Source organism: Tilletiopsis washingtonensis, assembly GCF_003144115.1.
Source record: "Tilletiopsis washingtonensis strain MCA 4186 unplaced genomic scaffold FA09scaffold_4, whole genome shotgun sequence".
In the NCBI taxonomy this organism is placed as follows: domain Eukaryota; kingdom Fungi; phylum Basidiomycota; class Exobasidiomycetes; order Entylomatales; genus Tilletiopsis; species Tilletiopsis washingtonensis.
The window spans coordinates 749,429-771,681 of record NW_020312001.1 but is presented as its reverse complement, the minus strand read 5'-3'; the positions used below and the strand labels follow the sequence as shown (position 1 = coordinate 771,681).

Here is a 22,253-nt window from a genome sequence, read left to right as displayed (position 1 = left end):
GCACGCGACGCGCCAGACCGCTGCGCTGCCGCGGAGCGCTGCACCGCTGCTGCGGGGTGTGCATGTCGTGGCTGCACGGCGTGCGGGCGCGCCAATTACAGCCTGCTTCTAATTAGACTACAGAAGGCGCCAGCCGGCCGCGAGTCAGCGCCCAAATTCGCAATTTGGCGCGAGGGGCCGCACAGCGCAGCGCAAGGCACCAGGAGCACCTCCTGACGCTGCCTCCTCTACGCTCTCTCTGAGCAGGCGCCGGGCTCTTGTGCCTCGAAATACAGATGAGGGTGCTCAATGCGTGATAGCTGGGCGTCAGAGGGTGCCCATCAGGGACTGCTGTAGCGGCGTCGTAGCATCAGCGCACGAGGACGTGCGCCGGATGCGCGCACGTGGAGGGCTCGTCAAGCTTGCAGCCAGAGACAACACCTTGCCGCTGTCGCTCCAGGGACGGAGAGCAGCAAAGGCGTCGCTCAGCGTGGAACCCGCCAAGCCTCGCAGCGCCGGCCCGGCCACGCAGCAGCAGGACGACGGGGCTTCATTTCGACTCGTGGGAGCGCAGCAAGTATGTCGTTTTCGGGAGGAAGAGGGGGGCGGATGGAATGATATGGGATGGGCGGGCGAGAGGGGTAAGAGAGGAGGAGCGAGGCGCGCAGAGGAAGCCAGGTTCGTCAAAGGTTCGTGTGGGCAAGGCGAGAAGCGGAAGGAGAAGGGCCAGGCCAGAGGCGGCATGGCTAGCACGCCAGCACCTGGCCCGTAAGAGCTGAGCTGCTCCGGCTCAGAGGGACAGCGCCCGAGCGGCCGAGCTGCGCGCACTCTTGCTGCGCCGCGAGCAGCCAAGCGAGCAGGCGCTTAGTTGATGTCGGCGGCAGTGGGCGCCACGGGCGTCGTGTGGCTGGCCGAGCGCGACGACGAGTGGAACAGCGGCCGGAGGGCGCGGTGGTACACGATCTTGGCGCCCTGAGGAGAAGCACAAAGGTCAGCGGGATGCAGGAAAGGCCACATCTCGTGCTGAGTCGTCGTGGTTCGAGGCACAGTGGCACGGCGCTGCCTCACTGCACATGGCGCGCTGGCGTGCCTGTCCATGCGAGGCAGTGCGGCCCGGTGCCTCAAGCCTGCCGGCTCTCGCGACTCTTCACGCACCTGCGTCTGCGGCAGCATGAGCCACACGATGGCGAGGGTCTTGAAGGTGTAGTAGAAGGGGAACCTGCAGCGCGGCGCGCGGTCAGTACTCTGCTCGGCGTCTGCGTTGTGTCATGCTGCCGGCGCACCACTGTTGCGGGAGAAGGTCAGCCAGTGCTCCACACAAGCGCCCGGCAAGCGCCACGCACGTAGAGGATCAGGTCGACGAACGACTCGGCGAAGTTGAAGGCGCCGAAGACGACCCAGTAGGTGAGCCTGTGCGCAGCAGGGCGCAGAGCGAGAAGCAGAGACGGAGAGGACGCAGAGACGTCAGCAGCAGCATCAGGGCTTCCTGTGTGCGCCGCGCACGCACCACTGGACGTCGTCCTGCGGCTGCGGCGTCTCGAGCGCGCGCATGGAGAAGTAGGCGGGCAGCACGAAGCCGATGAGGTTCGTCAGGAAGCCGGCGAAGCTGCAGAGGGTGTCAGACAGCGCAAGGGGCATCACGCAGCACAGCGGCGCACATGTTGAAGAAGACGAGCTGTGCGAGGCAGAGGGTCAGCACAGACAGCGGCATCCGTCAGCCGCAAGGCACGCACGATGGTGAAGAGCGAGAAGGCACCGATGGCGCCGTAGGCCTTGGGGATGTTGGTCGTCTGCTCGAGCTTGACGAGCTGCGGGTACTTGGACAGCTGAGGGAGACAGGCGTGAGCCGGCGAGCGCTTGTGCGGCGTGGTCGAGCCAGCTGTGCGAGCGTGGCAGCTGCGCTGGAAGATGTGCACGTCCAGCGCCGCCTCCACCGCAGACCCTGCAGCCGCGCCGCCGTGCAACAAGCGCATCCGCCGCGAGCCTCGCATCCACGCCAGCCATGAGCCCTCAACGCACCTCCTTGTCGATCTGATGGAGCTCGAGAGTCAGCAGAGCACACGGCAGCAGCACAGGCCCGGGCGGCGCGCAGGCTGCGCGCGATAAGGCGGCAGCCGCGGCGCGCACCGGGCCGGACACGCAGCACGCACCTGCGCGACGAAGTACTCGGCCTTCTGCTGGAACTGCTGAGCCTGGGCAGCCATGGTGGGCAAGATGTGGTGGGTGAGGTGGGTGAGGGTGCGGGTTGGCGGGGATGGGTGTCGGGAGCGAAGGCGGCGGCGGATGCGCGCGACGATGAGCTGTGCACGCAGCCCCAGCCGCAGCGGCGGCCGCGGCAGCGCCGCAGAGAAAGGAAGCTTCACGCTCACCGCGCGCCGTGCACGTCACGGCGGCGCTCGAGCTCTCAGCGCGAACTGTGGCAGCGCAGGCACGCGGCCAGTGTGCGCATCGGCGCTCGCGCCAGCCCACGGCCACGGTGCACGCGGCACGGGAGCAGCGGACGGCAGGGCTGGGCCCGCCTTGGAGCGCTGCCGCACCTCATCGTGCACCGCGCGCGCCGCGCGGCCGGCGCGCTGCTCCGCCGCCTCGTCGTGCCTTTCTTCGCACGCCGCGTGGATGTGCCGCGGCTGCTGCTGATGCTGCGGCTCGCGCTCTCCGCACCGCCTCGCCGCGCCGGCCTCGCTGCACGGCTGCGGCACAGCGCCTGCGTCCTCTGCCGCTCCTGCACCCTGATGCACGCTGCTGCGCTGCGCAGCGACAGCGCCGACGTGGCTGCTGCGTGTGCGTGGAAGAGGGAGCGCGCCGCGAAAGAGAGCATCACGCTCACGCGACCTGGCCATGCCTCTGCGCTCGCCGTCGAGGACCCTCCTCGGCCAGGCGCTGATGAGCCTGCACGCCGGGTGCCGTATGATGGGGACCTCGTCGAGGTGCCGCTTCCTATCGCTGGACGCCGTGTGGCCGGCGTGCGGCGTGCTCGCGCCTCACGCCTCAACACACTTTACCCAGTACTCCTCTCGCTGCGGCTGTGCTCCTAGGCTCCTGACCAGGCGCCGACCGAGTGCCGAGAGCCCTTGATGATGGCGTCAGACCCCGCCGCTCGAGATGCGGGATGGCGGATACGAAAGCAGGCTCAGCGCAGTAAGAGTCGAGTCAGTCCGTAGACATGCGGGAGAAAGACCCCTTGAGCTGATCGTATGGCTCTGCAATGGGCATCGCGAGAGCAGCAGGACAAGAGCCTGCACATTTTGAGCCATAACCCACCACACATCTGCAGTAGAGAGGTGCAGCGAGGCCGGCGAAGGAGATGAGGCTGCTCGCTGTCGGCACCGCATGCCGCAGGGGCGCCTGCAGCCAGCAGAGCAGAGCGCGCGCCGCGTGGCCCGTGCATTCTGCTCCAGCTGCACCATCCTCCTGATCTGCCGTGTGGAGGCGCCGTTCCCCCCTTTTCCTTCTCTTCCACCACCTCGCAGTCACCCATCTACTCGGATGCCTCACATCATCACGCCTCACGCACAATTCGCATTTCAAAGCCCGTTCAGAAGCCGCCGCTCATGGCTAGCCAATGCGTGAAGCACTCCTGCGCGAAGCGCTCGAGCTGTGCCTTGCACTTCCTCACATGTCTCGCAGCGAGCAGCAGCGCCATCGCAGCGCCTAGTATCGCCAGATCTGCACCTGTCGATGAGAGGCGCGCAGCTAGGCGGGCATAGAGATGGCGTGTGTCGTCGCCGCGCGGCAGCGTGATGCGATGCATCGTCAGCGCGTCGTTCTGGCGCAGTGAGACGAAGCCGCTGGCGTCGACTACGCCGGAGAAGGCGGCCGGTGATGCATCGCAGATGAGTGCGCCCGCAGCTTGACCTTCAAGCACGGCTTCTCTCGCTTGAGCGACGAGCAGCACAGAGAGAAGCGCCGAGGACGTGGATGCGGGGATGAGGAGTACCTGGGCTGGGCTCGAGGGGAAGGCCATCTCGTGGCAGATGCGAATGGCGAGTGAGACCGACGTCGAGCCGAGATGGAGAGAAGTGGAGGAGGCGGGATGCAGAGAGGGAGAGGAGGTCTCGAAGAAGGGCACAAGGTGCGTCTTGTCGTGCACGAACGGCGTCGCGTCACGCGCGAGGAGAGTGCTTCTCTGCGTGGTGGAGCTCTCCGGGCCGTCGAGGCGGTAGGAGAGCAAGACAGCACTGCCGTGGTTGTTCACTACGCTCTGTGCGGCTCTCCAGAGTTCGTCTTCTGCGCGTGAGTCGAGGACGTGCAACGCGCCTTCGGGCCAGACGATGAGTTGTGCGCCGCGCGATGAGAGGACTCGAGAGGCATGAAGGAGGGCTTCTTGTGCGCTTTGCCGATCCTCGGACGGTGGAACGGAGGAGATGCACGCTACCGCGATCGATGGATCATTGATGGACAGAGAGCGGGTAGAGCGAAGAGGCGAAAGCAAGAGAAACAGCAGCATGGCGACGGCGCCCAGCTGGATGCCGCTCAACTTCGCTTGTCGAAGACCATCGCGTACGGAGGCGTAGCGCTTCAGCCAGTAGCTCTGCTCTGCTGTCGCGGTTCTCGAGCGGAGCCATCGTGGTGTGGGGCCAGCCTCGACGTCCGATGCGCTCCCCGTCACGCTTGAGCTTTGCCACTCCGCCGTGTCCGGAATCACCTCCGTCGCGGCGACGCTGGCAGATGCAGTCGCAGCCCAGGACGAGCTTGTTTGGTGCGTAAGCAACGGCGCGTACTCGCTTCGAGGCGTGACTTGGACTTGCGCTTGCCGCGCTTCGTTGAGCACGGCAATAAGCTTCTCGCATGACTCGGCGAGCGCGAGGGCGAACAGCATGGCGCTCATCGAGACGCCGACTTGTCCCGCCAGTCGCCGGATCGGATCGAAGAGGTCGGACGACGTCGCAGGAAGTGAGGCACGACTTGTCCAGCTGCGCATTTGGGGTCAGCACGGAGCGTGAAAGGCGCGAGAGAAGCTCACTTGAGGGCTCGTCCTGCTGGACTCTGAGCGACAACGACCCACACCGACGCCCACAGCACCACTGTCCAAGCGCTCGAGCCGCATCGCCGCCGCAGAGCCCAAGTCAGCAGTCCGCTCGCGTATAGCACGACGGCTGGGCCTAGCAGCGCAACGCCCACAGGCGTAGGATGCGCCTCGACGAGCCCGCTGCGCAAGGTCGCGAGCGTGCCGCCCGCAAGGACACTCAGTGGATGCGGAAAAGGCGAGAGGATAAGAAGAGTGAGGAGAGGGATGGAAAGCAGAGAGCCGGAGCCGGATTGGACGAGGCGGTGGGAGAGAAAGAAGAGCAACGCGTGACGGAGAAGAGGTGGCATGGTGGCGATGGAGTGGTGGCGGTCGTGGGAGGAAGACGAGGAGGAGGAAGACGAGATGTGCCCTTGGGGTGCTGTCTGCGCATTCTTGCTCGACGTCGAGCTCATCAATGTACTTGCCACTCGACATCACGGGCCGATGATGAGGAACATGTTGCCGGAGCCCGGACGCGGCGGCGGCCCGTGCCTCATCAAGCGCACCAGACAAGTCACGCGTCAGGAGCCGTGCCGCAGAATCGGCCGCCGACGCTTCCTGGCCTGCTCACTCGACTTCTTCACAACCTTTAGCAGGTGACGAGTGGCATGACAGATGCGAAGCAGAGACGTGTGCGATACAGGCTGCCGAACGACGGAGGTCGCGGCGCGGAAAGGCGAAGCAGGACAAGGCCCGATGGATCAAGACACCTAGGCGAGCAGCAGCATGCCGAGCGCGGACGCCGCGACGACCGCAAGCGAGCCCGCAGCAGCTCCGAAGTGAGAGGCGGCGCCGCTGACCTGCATGCCCGTCGACGGCCGCGTGGTAGGGATGGCGGTGGAGCTCGCGGCCGAGGAGCTGACGGCGAAGACTTGCGTGGCGGGAATCGAGTAGAGCGACAGGAAGGCATTGAGCGTGGTGGCGGCGCCGTCCTGGCTTTGTGTGAGCTGCGAGCGCACCGAGGCGTAGCGGTTGTCGTTCCTTGCGGCCACGGGTCAGTAACGGAGAGACAGGGATGAACACAGTGGATGACTCACTTGATGGTAGCCGCCGAGCGATACTGCTCGCCGACGCTCTGCACGCGCTCATCGAAGTTCGACACGAACTGGCTCTTCAGAGCCGGGTCGCCCTCCGCGGTGGCGATGACGGCCGTGACGAAGCCAAACTGGTTCTGCTCCATCTCGTTCACGGCCGAAGAGAGGTATGCCGAGTCGGAGGCGTGCGAGCGCAGGTCGTCGAGGAAGGCACCGACGGCGGAAGCCTGGGCTTGGCCGTCGATTGAGGAGAGGGAGCCGCGCTGCGCCACGGCGAGGAGCGCCGGGTAGCCGGTGATCGCCGGCTGCGGTGCGGCCGTCACCTGGGGCGCGGGCGCGCAGGCGACCAGACCGAGCACGCTGAGCAGGAGAAGCGGACGGAACATGCTGTGCGCTGGAGGGTGACGGAGGGAGGACAGTGACAGTGGGTGAGAGAGGGACACAAAGGCGAGCGCTACGCTCAGGGCGCTGCCTTTTGACGTCCCCGGCGTCCGTCCGGGCGTCTCCTTGCGGCCAGGTGCGCACGGCCGCATCGGACGCTGCAGCAGCAATGCGTGCTGTGGGCGCTGTCTCGGCATCGGGCTGAGTAGACGCACTGTGCCCTGCGCATGACGGCTGTGCTTGCCGAGGCCTCCGGCGCCGATGCCTCCAGTCCGGCGTGCTGAGCTGCTGCCCGGACGCCACGAGGGCAAGCGCGAGTGGCCAGCAAGTGCAGCGACGATGAATGGCCCGAGCCTAAGTCTGTGGCGGCGCTCTGCTGTCATGCTGGCCAGATGCATCCGCCAATTGGCTCTCTGCACGGCCGAGCGGCGGCGGCTGTGGGCTGCGTCAGGGCAGCGAGGACGGGCGTACAGGCGTGAGACCTTGCTGCAGCCGGGTGCAGGCGACGCTCACTTGCGCCGCCTCGTCACGCCCTGCCACCTGGGCGGTCACTTGCTCTCGGACAGCACGCATGGAGTAGCCTCAAGCTGCGTGTTCTAGCGCCGCTTTCCGCGCTGCAGAGCAGACAGGCGGCGAAGCGGGTCGGGAGGGCGGAGGGGGCGGAGGGCCGCGGCCTCGCATCCCGATGCGACGCGCCCGAGGAGCTTCGACAGGCCGCCGCAGCAGCAGGGCTGAGGGCGAAGACTCTCGACCACGGAAGCCCAGCTGCGAGGCAAGAGCTCCGAACTGCGCTCCCGTTCCGCCTGCGGCCGCTGGGCTGCTGGTCTGAGCCGAGCGAGGGAGAGGCAAAGGAGGAGGCAGCGAGGCTCGGAGGCGTGCGGCGGCCGAGGCGTCGGTCTTTGAACCCAAGGCTCGCCGCGCCGCATGCGGCGTCCACCGCCGCCAGCGCCGGCACGCGCGCGCAGCAGCGCCCCGCCCACGGCGCCGCGCCGCGCTCTCGGCGCAACTCAACCTTGCCTGTCTCTGCCGCTGCACCTGCAGGCTGCACTTGCTGCATGCTGAGCTTCATCGTGAACCTCTTTCAGCTCGCCTTCCTTTCATTCTGCAGCTGTTCACGACGATTGAGTCCGCCGCAGCTTGCTGTCAAGCGGAGCACAGTGCAGCGAGGGCGGCGTTGAGGCAGCGTCCACCACCGCCGCGCGTCGGGCTCAGTTCCGCGGATCAGCCGCATGCAGCACGCCGTGCGCCGACGCCCAGCAGGTCTCGTGCGGAACCCTGTCTATCGCTTCATGCCGCTCGAAGTCAGCCTTCTCAGCCACTCAGGGTGCAGGCGGATGGTGAGAAGTGGGTTGCTTCGGTCTCGTCCATCACGTGCGCAGACTGCACCGCCCATCTGAAGCTCGCGTGTGAAAATCCTCTCCAACGTCGCCTATGCCCGCAGGCTGGGAATCCACCACCCCGCATCGCCTCCTCCGTTGCCAAGGTACCACACCGCGAGCAGCAGCACGACGACGGCCTCGAGCGCTCCGGCAACCACGTTGCCTGCGCCCGCGGTGACGAGTGCGCGCCAGACGATGCCGAGTGCGCCGTCGAGCGTGCGGCCCACGAGCGCCTTGCTGCGCCACGACGCGTCAATGGCGTACGGCGCGTGCCTCGAGAGAAGCGTGCCGCGCGAGGCGGGAAGGCGAAGGAGAGTAGTGACTGGCTTGTGGTCGGAGATCTGATGCAGAGACGTGAGCTGAGCGGCACCGACAGGCAGGGATGCAGGAGCAGCACTCACCGTGTAGCTCATGACGCTGCGATACAGCTCCACTTCCACTCCATGCATCTCCTCCTCCTCAGCGCCCACGCTCGCCCAGAGGATTCTGTCCGTCCACCCAGGCACACGCTTGCCACTCAGCACGCCCTCGCCCTTCTCCTTCGCCAGCTCTTCCGCGCTCTTCTTCTTGTCGATCTTGTACTTGTACGTCGGGCCAAAGCCGGCACTGGCCAGCGGCGGCTCCGTGAGACCGTGGAAGACGCGCGCGCCGGAAGGGTGATGCCGCTCAATCAAGAGCTGATCGTATGCCGCAAGAGTCCGCCAGTCGGCTTGCTGCACCTTGCGCTTCACGTCTGCCTTCTTCAGCTTCTCGCCTTCGCCGCCCTTGCGCGCCAGATGAGGCGCCGGGGCGGAGTTGAAGGCAATGCGATAGTTGAGATCGCCAAAGACGAAGAGATGCGTCGAGTCGTAGATGCCGTGCTCCTTGCCGTCGAGTGCAGCGAGACCCTTGTTGCCCGCTCCCTTCTTCGACTCCTCGTATTGCCGCTTCAGCTCCTCAGTGTTGGGTGCTCCTCCGCCAGAGCGTACAGGCACGACCTGCTGCGGAGGCAGTGCGTGCAGCGAGGAGGGAGTGAAGACGAGACGCGAGACGATGTTGCGCCAGTCTCGGTTGCGGCGAGCCACCTGGTGGTCGTGCGCGGCAAGATGCGCGCACACGAATGTGAGGACCTCGTCGTCCGTCTCGCGCTTTGCTCCCTCGAGCACGACACGCACGCCCACTGCGCCCTTGTTGCCCATGAGGCCCAGCAGGCCCGTGCCGACCGTGGCCGAGCGCACCTCCTTGACGCGCTGCGCGATGCTCTTGGCGCCCGGCGAGTCGCTGCGCTCGCGTGCGTAGACGAAGAGCACGATGGACACGAGCTGGATGCGCGCCACGAGGGCGTAGTCCTCTGGCCCGCCGCCGGGAGGGTACTTGCCATCACTGCGCGTCACGGCGCTCTGCGGCCGGATGGCCCGGCGAATGGCAGTGTCGGTGCTCGCGATGGCATCTTGCCCTGCTGCGGCGCCGGAAGAGAAGGCGACGTCGAGAGGCAGCAGCTCCTGGAAGCCGACGGCGTAGATGTCGGGCGCCGGACGCCCCTCGAGCGGGTTGCTGCCCGAGACGTACGCCGCAGACTTGGCGCTCAGCGTCGGCACAAGCCACGGCGTAAAGTCGGGCGCAGAGGAGAGGCCGCGCAAGTTGTAGTTGTACGTCGCGACCTGCACGCGGAGCGAGGACATGCTGGGCAGAGAGAGGGGGGTGGTGAGCAGGACGGTCGAGGCAAGCGAGGCGGCCGCGCTATCACGCCCGTGCGCCGTGGATGCGGGGAAGCGAGCCGTGCTTATGTCAGCATCGCGCCAGTGCGGCGCGCCTCCACTTGGCTTGACGAGCTAAGCAGCGCCTTCCTTCCTTTCTCACTCCATCCGCTCTCCGCACTGCACGCCGCAACAGCCTCTTCCTACACTGGACACCTCTTCCGATCCATACCTCATGTCTCTGTCCGCCTCGCTCTCGGCGCAACTGCGCAGTGCGCTGGGCGAGTACGTCGGCGGAGCGCGCGAGCTGCCGCTGCTCCTCTACTCCACCGCCTCCTCGTGGCCTCCCAAGCCGTCCAGCGCAGCACGCAGGACCGACACGACGCACATCGCCGTGCTCGACTCGTCCTTCAACCCGCCCTCGCACGCGCACCTCGCACTCGCGCTCGCGGCGCCTCAGCCCACGGCGCACCTGCTGCTCTTCTCGGCCAAGAACGCCGACAAGGGGGCCGGGCGCGTGGGCGATGTGCGCGTCGAGCGGCGCCTCGACCTGCTCGTGCTGCTGGCGCACGCACTTGAGGAGCGGCTGCGCGCACAGGGACACGAGCCTCACGTCGCCGTCGCACTCGTCAAGGAGCCGCTGATGGCGAGCAAGTCTACATTGCTGCACGACTACCTCTCTGAGCATGGCTTCGCGCGCCCGAGCAGCACCGCCAGCACTTCTGCCGAGCCCTCTGCTCGTCTGCACTGGCTCGTAGGCACCGACACGCTCGTGCGCTTCTTCGAGCCGAAATACTACGGCGGCGAGGCGGAGTTGCAGCGCGTGGCGCGCGGCTTCTTCGACGAGGAGCGCACAACGTTCATCTGTGCGCGCCGGCCGCAGAGCGACTCGCAGGCCGATCGCGACGAGGAGGAGCAAATGCTGCGGCGGCCGCTCATTGCGCCGCGTGTGGAGAGCGGCGACGTGAGCGTCGTGGATGTCAAGGAGGCGCAGGGCATCAGCAGCACGGCGGTGCGCGATCTGCTCAAGGGCAAGGCAGATGAGACGCGCGGGGAGGAGCTCCGCAAACTCGTCCCCGACAACATCGCAGAGTATCTCGAGCAGCACGCAGGCGACGATCTGTGGATCGCTGAGGGCGAGCAATGAATGTGGGGTATCTCTTGAGGAAGAGCCAATGATACATGGAGGCAGTGGGAGGTCTAGAAGTCCAGCATGGCGCGCGTCGCTCTCGCGCGTTCACGCTCGCGCTCGAGCCGCTCACGCTTGACACTCTTGCTCTCTGTCCTGCGTCCTGTGCGCACCAGTTCGGCATGGCGTGCGGCCGTGGCGTTGAGCGTGAGGCGTCTGCGCGAGCTGCTGCTGCTGCTAGCAGATGCAGACGCAGAGGGCAGCGAAGTGCCGATGCCGCGTCGGTCCGGGCGGGCGGTGGGCTGGAGCGGAATGATGCGCGCTCGTGGCTGATCGGCTGCTGGCGTAGCAGGAGGAGGCGGAGAGGCGCTATGGCTGCGTTTGAGCGAGCTAAATGACTCCGCCTCTTGCTCCATCTCATCCTCCGAGCCGAGCTCGATCGGCTTGGCCCTGCTGCCTTCGCGTTCCTGCGTCTGCCCTATTCGTACTTCTTGCCGCATCCGCTTCGCCCGCTGCCGCTCTTCCTCCTTCTGTGTCTCCTCCATCTCCCTCAGCCGCCGCGATTCCTCCATCTCTCTCAGTCGTCGCACCTCCGCCTCTCCAAGGCCCATGCCCTCCTGCCAGCCCATGCGCGCCAGTGCCCGGTAGCCTCGGTTGCGCGCATCCAGCAGCAGCCGCTCGTCCTGCTCGCGTTGCTCTTGCGCGGGCCCTGTCTTGACGCCGCGCGGCTGGCGTGGAGCAGGCGCGGAGAGAGGCAACAGTAGCTGGTGCGCGATGGAGGTTGCGTGGTCGCGCGCCTGCAAGGCTGGCACGGAGATTTGACACAGCGGACAGAAGGCGTCACTGGCCTCGACCTGCGGCAGTATGGCCGCCGCACTCGTGCCTGCAGCAGCCGCTGATGTGCTCGCTGGCGGCGCGACGAGAAAGCCTCTGCCTGGCCGGCCGCCGAACCAGTCTGGAGCGGCGTGCGCTCGCCGGCTGGACTGAGCCGCGGGCGCCGCACGGACCACCGGACGCGAGACTGCTCTGGCGGAGACGACGACGGCGGGAGAGGGGAGGACGGATGCCAGCGAGGCGTACAGCTCGGCCATGCTGCCGCCGGCACTGCTGCTCGATTCCGGTCCCTCGAGCAGCGTCGGCGCCACTGAGAGCGCAGCCTGGCCCACCTCGGCGCAGCTGTCATTGGCGCTGCTGCCGATGCCAGGATGCGCTGCTGCATCCTCGTCGCGCGCAGGCGGGAAGAAGGAAGCATGTTCCTCGTCCTGCGCCTGCTGCGCCACGCGCTGTGCTTCAGCTGCTGCTGCCTCACGCTGCGCCTGCTCGTCGGGCGGCGGCGTGGCGCGCGTGAGGGCCGTGGCGCGGACGAAGCGCGGCGCAGGACGTCGTGGTGGCCAGCTGAGGTTTGTGTGTCAGCGCAGAGCAAGGCGCTGGTGGGGGCCAGAGCGGGCCTCACACGTGCGCAGTAGGCAGCCGACGGCCCTCGACGAGATCGTGCGACGGCATGGCGGGCGCCTCGGCCAGCGCTGCAGCAGGCGCTGGTGATGAGGCACCAATGCAAGCGCTGCGTGCGCTGCGTGTGCGCGCAATACGAGCGAGCAGAAGAGGAGCGTGGAAACGGGGCGTGGTGGTAGGAAAGAAGGAGCGGGACGAGCAGCGGTCAAGACGCGCACCGCACCGCATCGCCGGCTGTTCCCGCGCCGTCTCCGCGCTCCGCTCGCCCGGGCCTCCACATCCGCTGCCAAGCTCGCTGCCCCACGACAGCAGCTCTTCTTAAGCGCAAGGTCTGGCTTGCTTGAGTTCAACCCACCTCAGCACCACCACAGCCTCACCCCAGCATGTCGTCGTCCACCGCGCCGCCGCTGCAGCTGCTCGGCCTGCCCTTCTCCACCTACACGCGCACCATCACGCTCGCGCTCAGCGCCGTCGATGCCTCGTTCCAGTACACCCATGTGCCGCCGCATGACGATCGTCTCGCGCCGCACTCGCCCTTCGGCCTGCTGCCCGTGCTGCTGCACGGCGATCTGACGCTGTACGAGTCGCGCGCCGTCGCGGGCTACCTCTCGGCGCAGCTGCCGGCGCTGCGCTCCCTCTTTCCGCAAGACGCAGCAGCGGCCGCACGTGCCGAACGCTGGATCTCGCTCCTGAGCAGCCAGCTCTTCCCGCTCGCCGAGCCGCGCCTCGTCAAGGCGCGCCACGCGCTCGAAGAGGAGGGCGTCGCCGAGGAAGAGGTGGCGCAGAAGCTGCAGCCGGCGGTGGAGGACATGCACGCCTTGCTCGAGAAGCTCGAGCCGCTCGTCGAGGCGGAGGCGGGGCCGTGGCTCGTGGCCGGACAGAAGAGCTGGGCAGACTACTTTGTGCTGCCGCCGCTGGCAGACCTGGAGGCTACGCCCGAGGTGAGTCTGCCGTCTGCGCATGCGCATCAATCGGGCAAGCCGCTGATGCTCGAGAGCAGGGCAAGCTCCTCTTTGGCGCCGACACGCGCGCGCCCAATCTCACGCGCTGGCTCAGGCACATGCTGCAGCTGCCCGAGGCGGAGAAGACGTACGAGGGCACCGTGGCGCAGCTGCGCGCGGCGGGCAAGATGGGCCGGAAATGAGCAGCAGCAGCAAAGGAACAGGCGGGAAAGCAAGTGGCAATCGGGATATCATACAGCGTGTAGCGCGGGAAGAGGGTGACATGGTGATACATAGGCCCGCCGAGGAGGCGTAGCGGTGAAGAGAGGCGAAGAGATTGGGGTGTGGTGCTTCAGGCAATGCTGTTGCTCGTGCGAGGCGCACCGCCAAAGCCGTTCCAGCCTGCGACCCATCCTGGCGCCCGGGAAGCCGTGCGAGCCTCGACAGCCAGCGTAGCGGCAGCCGCGGCGGCGGCAAAGTCGTACACCGGCAGCGCAGCGGCAGGTGCGTAGGAGCGGATCGGTGGTTGCTTGCGCTCGTCGGGAGCCACGAGGAAGTCATCGACGTTGCTGCTGTTGCTGCTGTTGCTGCTGTCCGACATGCTCGAGACGCCCGCCGCGCCAGACTCGGAGACGATGGGCAGCGGCGGCGCGCCGGGCGCGGGCGTGAGGAAGGAGAGGCCGAGCGCGCCGGGCAGCAGCGGCTGTGGACTGCGCGGCACGGCAGCGGCCATGGCGGCCTCGTCATTCGTCTCGCTCGGCGACATGGGCGCGAGTGAGAGTGTCGGGATGCGCGGCGAGCCAGGAGCTCGCTGCATGGGTGTGCTGACGTCCTCCGGGGAAGAGATGAGGTCCCAGTCGGCCGACTCGCAGCCCGCTGCGCGAGGCGTGGTGGACACTCCGGCCGCGGCGGCGAGGAGCAGCGCATCGGGCGCACTGCTGCTGCGGCGGATGCCGGGAGCAGCAGATGGCGCAGGAGGCATGTACTGACGAGCCGAGTTGAGGGCTCGCTCGAGTGCTGATGGTCGACGTAGGGCTTGGAGGTCTAGACTGGCCTCGCTGCCGGCTGCGTGTGCGAGAGCGGCGAAGCGAGCGGCGCGGCGCGAGGGGCGTGTGGGCCGTTCGGTGGGCACGATGGGGAGCGAGGTGGAGCGCAGCGGCGCCTCGGGAGCCGAGGAGAGCGGCGAGGACTCTGAGGTGGAGGTGCGCGCCGAGGAGGGTGCGCTGGACGGGCCCGAGAGGGAAGCGGCGAGACGGTGCCAGTGCACGGGAAAGGCGAGCACGGCGTCGAGCGAGATGTCGCCGTTCTGCAGCGAGCGCAGCAGCGGGTCGTCGTCGACGGGTGCGGGTGCGAGTGCGGCAGATGGCCGAACGGCGGGCGACGAGTGCAAGCTCAGCGTGCCGGAGCGACGGTAGGCTCGTCTGCGAGGCTGGGGTCAGCGACTCGATGCAAAAGCAGAGCCAGCACATCCGACTCACGGCGACGCGACGGGCGAGGTGAGGTGCACGCACATGCCGGCGCCGAGCGGATGTGTCGACGACGAGGCGTGTTGAGACGAGGGCATGGTGGGCTGAGGCAGGCGAGGACAGCGGTAGAGAGCGGCAGCGCTGGCGCACGGAAGGGTCACGAGGCGGCGAGCAGGGGACGGAGAGGCGCAGGGTTATATGGTGCGGCCGGCGCTGATGCTGGGCGCGCTGCGTTGCCGCCATGCGGCCCGATGCGCAGGCTCCGCAGCACAGCACAGGGCACGGCTCGGCACCGAGACGGAGGAGGGCGAGGCACCGCCGCGGCAGCGACGCAAGGGCCGAGCACCTCCGAGCGCCGCAACGGCCGAACAGCAGCAGCAACTCGAGAGAGAGGGAGGACGAGAGCAAGGGCCGGCAGAATCTGGCCGGCTGCAGGAGAGCTGCGCCTGCTCGCCATCAGCATGACTCTCTGCCGAGTCACCTCTGCAGCATCGCAGCGCAGCGTCGCAGCATGCCTCTCTCTCCGACTATATCCGCACGTAAGCGTGCTGACTTCCGCCCGATGCGCCTCCATGCGGCATGCAGAGAGCTCATCTCACGGCCATGCCTAGCGTGAGATGCGAGCACTCTGCGACTCTGCCGAGAGTGCGGCGAGATGAAGGCCAAGGCACGGCAGTGGGGCCTCATGTGTCTTGGCTTGCGGCTCTCTGCCTCTTGCTCAGCTCAGCAAGCATCCACGGAGCCATCACGAGGTCTCTCGCTCACACCCGTCGTGCATCCGCGGTGCAGGCATCGCCGTCGGTCCGCGGACGAGGGCTCCCGACACCTTCGGCCCGCGGGTGCGCGCACCCGGACGCAGGAATGCTGCCTCTCTTTGGCTGTGCCAAGCGAGAGGGCAGAGAGATGCTGCGCTGCCTCCCCGGCGGCGAAGGGCGGTGCAAACGAGACGTTGCCGCTGCAGGCCTCGTGCTGCGCCTGAGCGGCTGTGCTTGTGCTGTGCTCGTGCTGTGCTGTGATGCCGGCGTCTTGAGCGAGATCTGCCTCGCACCTTGCTAAGTCTTAGTGAACGGCGCGCATGCTGCTCAGGTGCCCGCCGATGCGCTCGGCCGTAGGACCTGCAGCGGCGGCAGTGAGATGACACGCAGGCCCGCACTCCGCGACAGCCGCGAGGGGCAGCTCCGACTCGGAGGCACTAACCCTGCGCCCTCGTGCTCCATCAGCAGCACCGGGCTCTCCGTCTCATCTTCGCACGGAAGCCTCTGCCGCCGCTCTGCCAAGCGCTGCATACGGGAGAGATCGTCAAGGTGGCGCGGGGGAGCTCACATGTGCAAGCAGCCGCTGCTCGGGCCAGAACATCCGCGCAGGCTTCATGCTTGGCCTGCCGGCGTCCCGGGCATGCTCAGCTCGCCTCATCTCCTCGACGAGATCATCTCGCAACAAATTTGCTCTTCTTCGCGGACCGGTCAGAGGCTGCTTTGCCCGCAGCGCCGGACGCGGACACACGTGGGCGTACCGCACCCAGAGCACGGCCATCCGCTCAGTCATGCCGCGGCTGGCCCTTGCTGCTGCTGCTTTGCGGGTTCGACGTGCTGGACGCTTCGCACTCCGCACCGGCTGTTGCGGGAGCCGTCCGAGCCGGCCGAGACAGGGTTGCGCGAGAGGGTGAGATGATGGACGGCGCTCGTCCCGCACCGGCGCCGAGAAGGCAACGCGAGAGGAATGCCCGAGCCGCCGGCTCGACTCGACGCAGCTTGCGCTCAGGAACACACGTTTGCGCGCAGCCTACGTATGTGGCGCTGCTGCGGCCAAAGCGCGATCTGCGAGCGCGGGAACGAGCTCTCTGCCTGCGCGCTGCTTGCTCCTCCTCCGTCGCAGCATCCGTTCGGCATCGGCGACTCGGCGTCCAGTACCGCAGCACCGCGGGCTCCGGGCAGCCGCTGCCGCATCCTGTCAGACAGCCTTGGGAGCCGAGTTGTGCGGCAAAACCTCGCACCGCCGCCGCCCTGTCCCGCTCTGCTCGGCACGCTCTTGGCCGCAAGCTGCGGCGAGGACAGCAGCTTGCTCGCCGAGCCACGCCGTGTTTGGCGCAGCCTTCTTGGATGCCGAGCCGCCGGCTGGCCCCATGGGAGGCTGAGCCACACTTGCTGTCAGGACGATGGTCGTACCTGAGTGAGCTCGCGGTGCAAAAGCAGCGGAAATCCGACACGGAGAGAGCACGTCGTCGGCCCGCCAGCGGCTCCTCTCTCAGGCATCACGATGGCCACGGCATGGAAACGGTAACATGAGTCAGGGCAGAGTGTAATGCTACATGAGAGACACAGAGAGGCACGGGAGAAAGACAGCAGCGGCAGACACGGCACACTCGCAGGCGGACATCGCTCAGTCCGAGCCATACACGCTCTCGCCGTCCTCCTCGTCCTCGTCCTCGGACATGACATACTTGACGGCCGCCTTGACACTGCGGCCGGCGCGCGCCGAGGGCGCGGCACGAGCCGGCGGCGCGGCCTCCTCCATGAAGCTGTCGTCCTCCGAGTCGACGAGCACCTTGGGCTTGGCCTTGCTGCCCGACGCAACGCGCGCTTTTGCAGCAGGCGCCGCCTTGGGCTTGGCCGGCAGCTCGATGGCTTCGATGGAGTCGTCGGCAGCGTCGCGCCGGAACGCAGAGAGCGTGCCCTGCTTGAGCGTCTTGGCCTTCTTCGGCGGCGCCGGACTGCTGCTGCGCGACTTGGGCCGGCCCAGCTGCGCCAGGTCGTCGTCCGAGAGCGCGCCGCTGGCAGCACGCTTTGCGCTCGAGCCGCCGGCGGCCTTCTTCGGTGCCGCAATGACAAAGTCGTCGTCGCCCTCGTCGTCCGAGAGCGGCACGGCCTTCCTGACGATGCTGCGTGCGGCGGCACCGCTCTTGCCGCTCGTCTTCTTGAGCGTCTTGGCCTTGTTCTTCTTGCTCACGTCCTTCAGGCGGCGCTCGTCCTCGGTGAGCAGAGCCTGCGAGGTGTGTGATGTCAGCCGTAGTCCTCGCCCGCTTCCCGATGGCGACGCACCTCCCACTGCGTCGTGAAGTTGTGCAGGTCCTCATCCCAGAGGTTCTGCGGCGTGCGGCCGAGCAGCGCCGTGAGCTCGGCCTCCTTCTCGTCGCGCTGGGCGAGCAGACGCTCGACCTGGCAGATGCAGTGTCAGTGCTTGCAGCCGCGTCATGCTGCCTGCTGCGACGCACCTTCTCGCGGGTGAGCGTGTAGATGGCCATGCCGAGCAGGTAGTCAAAGTCCGAGTCGGCGCTGTCGCCGCCCTCGAGGAAGGCCACCTCGTCCTCCGGGCGGTTGTCGTCGACGTCGGCGGCGATGGCGCCCTTGGCCTGCTTGGGGAAGGGGCGGAACTGGTGCTTGCGCAGCTCCGCCACAATCTCGCCGCGCTTGCGGTTCGACACGATGAGCTCGCGCTTGATGATCATCTGCACGAAGCGCGCCTGGTTCGAGAGGCGCTCGTACACCGTCTTGAGCTCCTCGACGAGGAAGTCCTGCAGAAGCCGGGTCAGTGGTGAGGCACGGAGGGCGGGCACGTGCTGCAGCGCACCTTGCGCTTCTGGTAGTAGCTCAGGCGCATGAGGTAGAAGTCCTCCACGATCTCCTCGGGCGTCGTGTACTTCTTGATCTTGCCGTTCTGGTCAAAGAGGACCATGTTCGACGTCGCGAGCATGTGGTGCATCTTGAAGTACGTCTCGGCCGCCTCCTGGTCCTTGACCTCGGCCATGCCGCGCGCGTTGAGCTCGATGATAAAGTGCACCGTCGTGTCGGTGTGGTACTCCTTGTACTCCTGCAGGCAGAGGGTGTCAGCATGTGGTGGGCCATCCCCTTCACGTCGCACTCGCCTTGATCGTCGCCGGGCTCTTCTCCGAGCCGACGACGCGCTCCTCGAGCCACTCCTTGTACGACGACGTCCACGTGCGGATCGGCAGCTCGGTGATCTCCCACGTCTTGTCGTCGACCTGCCGGATGATGCCCGAGCACCGGAAGCGGTCCGACGCCGACTGCACGATCGGGCCCGTGAAGCCGCGGTACCACGGCGTCATGGGCACGTACTCCTCGCCAGCCATGCGGCGGCGCAGGTTGGCGACGACGTCGGCGGGGTTGTAGTTGGGCACCCAGGAGCTCCAGCCTGGGACGGGTCAGCGGAAGCGCTAAGCGAGTCGCATCGGCGTTGCTCACCTGTGCCAATGCCCTCGCCGCCGTTGATGAGGATCAGCGGCACGGTCGGCATGTACCTGTGCAGCACGTCAGCGTCGGCGGCCAGGCCACGCACTCGGCGCCACGCACCACTCCGGCTCGATGCTCTGGCCATCGTCGTTGAGGTAGTTGAGCAGGTGGTCGTCCGACGGGTGGAACACGGTGCGCGTGATGGGCGGCAGGTTCGTGAAGATGTAACGTGCCGAGGCCGCGTCCTTGCCGCCCTGTGGGAGGTGTCAGCCCCTGCAGCGCCTCATCTTCACACGCCACGCACCATGAGCCGCGTGCCGAATTGGCCGTTGGGCGAGAGGATGTTGACGTTGTTGGCGCCGCAGTAGTCCTGCGCGAGATTGACAATCGTCATGTACAGGCTCTGCTCGCCGTGGTGGTAGGCCGAGTGCTCGGAGACGTAGCCGCCGAGCTGCGCGACCTTGATCTCGGCCTTGAGCTTGCGCTTGAAGCAGCCAAACATGACCTTGCGCTGGCCCGGCTTGAGGCCGTCGACCATTGACGGGATGGAGCGCACGTTGTCCGCCATCGAGAAGAGGATGAGCTCCTTGTTGATGAAGTCGGCCAGCGGCACCTTGGCAATGTTGTGGTCGAGGAAGGTGCCCGGGCGGAACTGGCGCAGCCACTCCTTGCGGTCGTCGGCCTTCTTCTTGTTGAACGCCAGGTCGATGAGCTCGCGGTCGCCGGGCTGCGTCGTGTCGAAGGGCAGCAGGTGCTTGTCCATGGCGCGGAAGTACTTCTTGGCGTCCTGCGCCGAGCTCGTTCCGAGACCCTTGTAGTACTTGATCACCCAGCCCTTGCCGTCGGCGTGCGCCGCCTTCCAGTTCTCGTACTCGGGCAGCGTGAAGAACGACACCTCCTGCTTGCCCTTGGTGCACTTGACGATCGGCGTGATGAACTCGACAAGGAAGCCGGCCTGCTTGAGCAGCGAGGGGTAGAAGTGGTCGAGGAAGTTGATGATGAGGCCCTTGATGTGCGAGCCGTCGTGGTCCTGGTCCGTCATGATCATGAGGCTGCCGTAGCGCAGGCTGTCGACGCTGTTGTACACCTTGCCGTGCTGCAGGCCGAGAATCGTCTTGATGTGGTTGATCTCGACGTTCTTCAGGATCGCCTCCGTCGACGCCTCGCGCACGTTGAGCAGCTTGCCGCGCAGCGGAAACACGCCGAAGTTGTCGCGCCCCACCTCCGTCAGGCCCGACACGGCCAGCGCCTTGGCGGAGTCGCCCTCAGTCAGGATCAGCGTGCAGTCGGCGGCGCGCCGCGTGCCCGCATTGTTGGCGTCCTCGAGCTTGACGATGCCCGTGATGCGGTTGCGCTTGTGGCCGTCGAGCTTCTTCATCTGCTTCTCCTGCTGGAACTTGGCAAACGAGAGCACATTGTCGGCGACGCCCGCCTTCATGACTGGCGCAGGGTGTCAGCAGAGCCGGGCCTCGCGGCTGCGACTGCACTCACTCTTCTTGATGACCTCGTCGGACACGGTGTACTTGCTCCCAAACGCGCTCGGCTTGAGCGTCAGCGTCTCCTTCGTCTGGCCGTCGAACGTTGGGTTGATGATCTCGCAGTTGACAAAGATCCAGAGCTGCTGCCGCACCTGCGAGCCCTTGATGGGGCCCGTCTTCTTCTTCTTGAGCAGCTCGATGATCTTCGTCTCGACCTGCGCCGTGACCATGTCGACGTGCTTGCCGCCCTTAATCGTCGCGATGTGGTTGACAAACGAGCACTGCGGCGCAGAGGGTCAGCTGCAGCACTGCACACGTCGGGCACACACACCCACCTGGCGAAACTGGCCGTCGGACACGGCATACGCCACCTCCCACGTGCGGCCCTTGTCGACCTGCGTGTCGAAGATGATCGTCTGCTTGGCCGGCGTCGCGCCCGCCACGTCGCCGTTCTCGTCGAGCTTCGGCTGCCCGCTCAGCTCGTTGATGGCCTTGACGTACATCTCGACGTACTGCTTGAACGTCTTGACCTTGAGGCGCTCGCCGTTGAGGAAGACCTTGCAGTCCTTGACCGTGCCGGCCATGTCGAACACGCGCTTCATCATCAGCGCCTCGGTGTCGTCGGTGATGCGCTCCATCTTGAAGCGCGCCAGGTCGGGCTTGAAGCTGATGCTCGTGTACTCGGTCTTGCCGCCCTTGGTGATCTTCGGCTTGCCCGCCTTGCTCATGTTGTCGGTGAACGTCTGCACGTACTTCTTCTCCGACTTCTTGTCCGCCGTCTCGACGGTGAACGACGTCGAGTAGATGTTGGCGAGCTTGGCGCCGTAGCCGTTGCGGCCGCCCGTCACCTTGTCCTCGTCGTCGTCGTAGTTCGACGACGTGAGCAGGTTGCCGAAGATGAGCTCGGGGATGTAGATGCCCTCCTTCTCGTGCATCTCGACGGGGATGCCGCGGCCGTTGTTCCACACGGTGATCGAGCCCTCCTCCTTGTTGATCGTGACCTTGATCGTGTCCATCGTCGGGTCGCGCACCTGCAGCAGCGCGTCAGCCCACGCACAAGCGCCAGCGCCGCAGCACGCACCTTGTTGTCGGCGGCGTTGACCAAAATCTCGTCAAAGATCTTGTAGAAGCCCGGCACGTAGGAGATTTTCCTGTCCGCCGCACATGTGAGCAGCGCGCCTGCCGCAGCGCCTGCAGCCCACTTACCGGTACGCCATCTGCTGCGTCGTCGGGTCGTACACCCACAGCTCCTCCTCGTGGTGCTCGACGCTGCCAATGTACGTGTCCGGCCGCTTCAGGACGTGCTCCAATTGCGAGAGCTGAGGCAGGCCAGCACATCAGCAGCTGCGCTGCCCTGACGCGCTGCACTACTCACCTTCTGGTACGTCTGCGTGGCCGACTTCGACCCACCGGCCGCAGCCGGAGCAGTCTTCGCGAGCACCTCGGGGTGCTCGAAGATGCTCTCGTCGCCGTCAAAGTCAAACTCGCTGGCGCTGGCACCCTCGTTGCTCTTGCGCGCCAGCGGCTCCTTCTTCTTCTTGGGCGCCGCCGCGGCCTTGGGCGCCTTGTCCGCCGCTGGCTTGGCGCGCGGCTTTGCAGAGGCCTTGGCGGCAGGCTTCTTCTTGACGGCGGGCACGTCGTAGTCGCTGCCGCCGTCGGACATGTAGAGGTCGCCGCCGTCAGAGGACATGGCTGCGGCTGAGGTGGTGAAGGGGGCTGGGAAGCGCTGGTGGGGCCGGGCGTGCAGCTGCTGCAGCGGCGCCGGCGCGGCGAGATGAGGGCGGCGCGGAGGCGCGGACGGCGAGCGGCGCGAAAGCAGAAACGCCGGGCCGGGCGGGAAGGCGCGTGTATGCGCTGGGCGGGCGAGAGACTTGCAGGCGCAGTGAGTCGCGGGCTTGAGGACGGCGCTGAGACGGTGGTGGGCGAGAGGCAAGATGCAGCGCAGCCAGGGCATCAAGGGCGCGGAGGTGAGAGCCAGGCGAGGAGGCCAACACGGCGCGTGGCCAGGCACGCACGCTGCGAGAGCTCGAGACGCGCACCTGCTGCATCTGGCACGCGCCAATCAACACGCTCGCGGCGAATCTTCTCGAGCAGGAGGCTCTTGACGCGTCGCGCGCGCATGGCACGGCCAGCTCCCGCGGCC

General features: G+C 66.8%; 12 protein-coding genes across 12 annotated transcripts; 4 read left to right on the top strand and 8 right to left on the bottom strand.

Moving 5' to 3' along the window:
* Window positions 1-522: 522 nt before the first annotated feature.
* FA09DRAFT_328300 (protein YOP1) lies at window positions 523-2,235 on the bottom strand. The gene is made up of 8 exons (XM_025741720.1): window positions 2,130-2,235; window positions 1,999-2,010; window positions 1,713-1,805; window positions 1,638-1,654; window positions 1,487-1,585; window positions 1,321-1,389; window positions 1,135-1,198; window positions 523-951 (listed from the first exon to the last, which is right to left on the bottom strand). Exons 1-8 carry the CDS (start codon window positions 2,181-2,183, stop codon window positions 844-846), a joined length of 516 nt encoding a protein of 171 aa, XP_025600480.1. The 5' UTR covers window positions 2,184-2,235; the 3' UTR covers window positions 523-843.
* A 1,195-nt stretch (window positions 2,236-3,430) lies between these two features.
* Window positions 3,431-5,005, bottom strand: FA09DRAFT_209565 (hypothetical protein). The gene has a single exon (XM_025739480.1). The coding sequence runs from the start codon at window positions 4,898-4,900 to the stop codon at window positions 3,515-3,517; it is 1,386 nt and encodes a 461-aa protein (XP_025600479.1). The 5' UTR covers window positions 4,901-5,005; the 3' UTR covers window positions 3,431-3,514.
* Window positions 5,006-5,800, top strand: FA09DRAFT_209566 (hypothetical protein). Its single transcript, XM_025739481.1, has one exon. The coding sequence runs from the start codon at window positions 5,110-5,112 to the stop codon at window positions 5,578-5,580; it is 471 nt and encodes a 156-aa protein (XP_025600478.1). The 5' UTR covers window positions 5,006-5,109; the 3' UTR covers window positions 5,581-5,800.
* On the bottom strand, window positions 5,801-7,280 carry FA09DRAFT_209567 (hypothetical protein). The gene has a single exon (XM_025739482.1). It carries the CDS (start codon window positions 6,798-6,800, stop codon window positions 6,021-6,023), a length of 780 nt encoding a protein of 259 aa, XP_025600477.1. The 5' UTR covers window positions 6,801-7,280; the 3' UTR covers window positions 5,801-6,020.
* A 438-nt stretch (window positions 7,281-7,718) lies between these two features.
* FA09DRAFT_358939 (DNase I-like protein) lies at window positions 7,719-9,472 on the bottom strand. Its single transcript, XM_025745031.1, has 2 exons — window positions 8,183-9,472; window positions 7,719-8,122 (listed from the first exon to the last, which is right to left on the bottom strand). Exons 1-2 carry the CDS (start codon window positions 9,440-9,442, stop codon window positions 7,832-7,834), a joined length of 1,551 nt encoding a protein of 516 aa, XP_025600476.1. The 5' UTR covers window positions 9,443-9,472; the 3' UTR covers window positions 7,719-7,831.
* Window positions 9,473-9,545: 73 nt separating this feature from the next.
* Window positions 9,546-10,652, top strand: FA09DRAFT_358938 (Nucleotidylyl transferase; the record flags this gene model as incomplete). The annotated part of the gene is made up of 2 exons (XM_025745030.1): window positions 9,546-9,562; window positions 9,731-10,652. The coding sequence occupies 2 exons, from the start codon at window positions 9,546-9,548 to the stop codon at window positions 10,602-10,604; spliced, it is 891 nt and encodes a 296-aa protein (XP_025600475.1). The 3' UTR covers window positions 10,605-10,652.
* On the bottom strand, window positions 10,194-12,210 carry FA09DRAFT_358937 (hypothetical protein). The gene is made up of 2 exons (XM_025745029.1): window positions 12,040-12,210; window positions 10,194-11,981 (listed from the first exon to the last, which is right to left on the bottom strand). The coding sequence occupies exons 1-2, from the start codon at window positions 12,087-12,089 to the stop codon at window positions 10,658-10,660; spliced, it is 1,374 nt and encodes a 457-aa protein (XP_025600474.1). The 5' UTR covers window positions 12,090-12,210; the 3' UTR covers window positions 10,194-10,657.
* A 119-nt stretch (window positions 12,211-12,329) lies between these two features.
* On the top strand, window positions 12,330-13,278 carry FA09DRAFT_328297 (hypothetical protein). Its single transcript, XM_025741719.1, has 2 exons — window positions 12,330-12,979; window positions 13,039-13,278. The coding sequence occupies exons 1-2, from the start codon at window positions 12,422-12,424 to the stop codon at window positions 13,180-13,182; spliced, it is 702 nt and encodes a 233-aa protein (XP_025600473.1). The 5' UTR covers window positions 12,330-12,421; the 3' UTR covers window positions 13,183-13,278.
* Window positions 13,203-14,610, bottom strand: FA09DRAFT_328296 (hypothetical protein). Its single transcript, XM_025741718.1, has 2 exons — window positions 14,458-14,610; window positions 13,203-14,400 (listed from the first exon to the last, which is right to left on the bottom strand). The coding sequence occupies exons 1-2, from the start codon at window positions 14,541-14,543 to the stop codon at window positions 13,332-13,334; spliced, it is 1,155 nt and encodes a 384-aa protein (XP_025600472.1). The 5' UTR covers window positions 14,544-14,610; the 3' UTR covers window positions 13,203-13,331.
* FA09DRAFT_328295 (hypothetical protein) lies at window positions 14,545-15,091 on the bottom strand. The gene has a single exon (XM_025741717.1). The coding sequence runs from the start codon at window positions 14,900-14,902 to the stop codon at window positions 14,603-14,605; it is 300 nt and encodes a 99-aa protein (XP_025600471.1). The 5' UTR covers window positions 14,903-15,091; the 3' UTR covers window positions 14,545-14,602.
* An 830-nt stretch (window positions 15,092-15,921) lies between these two features.
* FA09DRAFT_209375 (hypothetical protein) lies at window positions 15,922-16,777 on the top strand. The gene has a single exon (XM_025739479.1). The coding sequence runs from the start codon at window positions 16,113-16,115 to the stop codon at window positions 16,728-16,730; it is 618 nt and encodes a 205-aa protein (XP_025600470.1). The 5' UTR covers window positions 15,922-16,112; the 3' UTR covers window positions 16,731-16,777.
* FA09DRAFT_328294 (type II DNA topoisomerase) lies at window positions 16,696-22,074 on the bottom strand. Its single transcript, XM_025741716.1, has 13 exons — window positions 21,486-22,074; window positions 21,317-21,429; window positions 21,192-21,261; window positions 20,446-21,141; window positions 20,124-20,391; window positions 18,937-20,072; window positions 18,753-18,886; window positions 18,645-18,700; window positions 18,308-18,594; window positions 18,013-18,252; window positions 17,657-17,956; window positions 17,484-17,600; window positions 16,696-17,427 (listed from the first exon to the last, which is right to left on the bottom strand). Exons 1-13 carry the CDS (start codon window positions 22,062-22,064, stop codon window positions 16,825-16,827), a joined length of 4,599 nt encoding a protein of 1,532 aa, XP_025600469.1. The 5' UTR covers window positions 22,065-22,074; the 3' UTR covers window positions 16,696-16,824.
* Window positions 22,075-22,253: the final 179 nt, after the last annotated feature.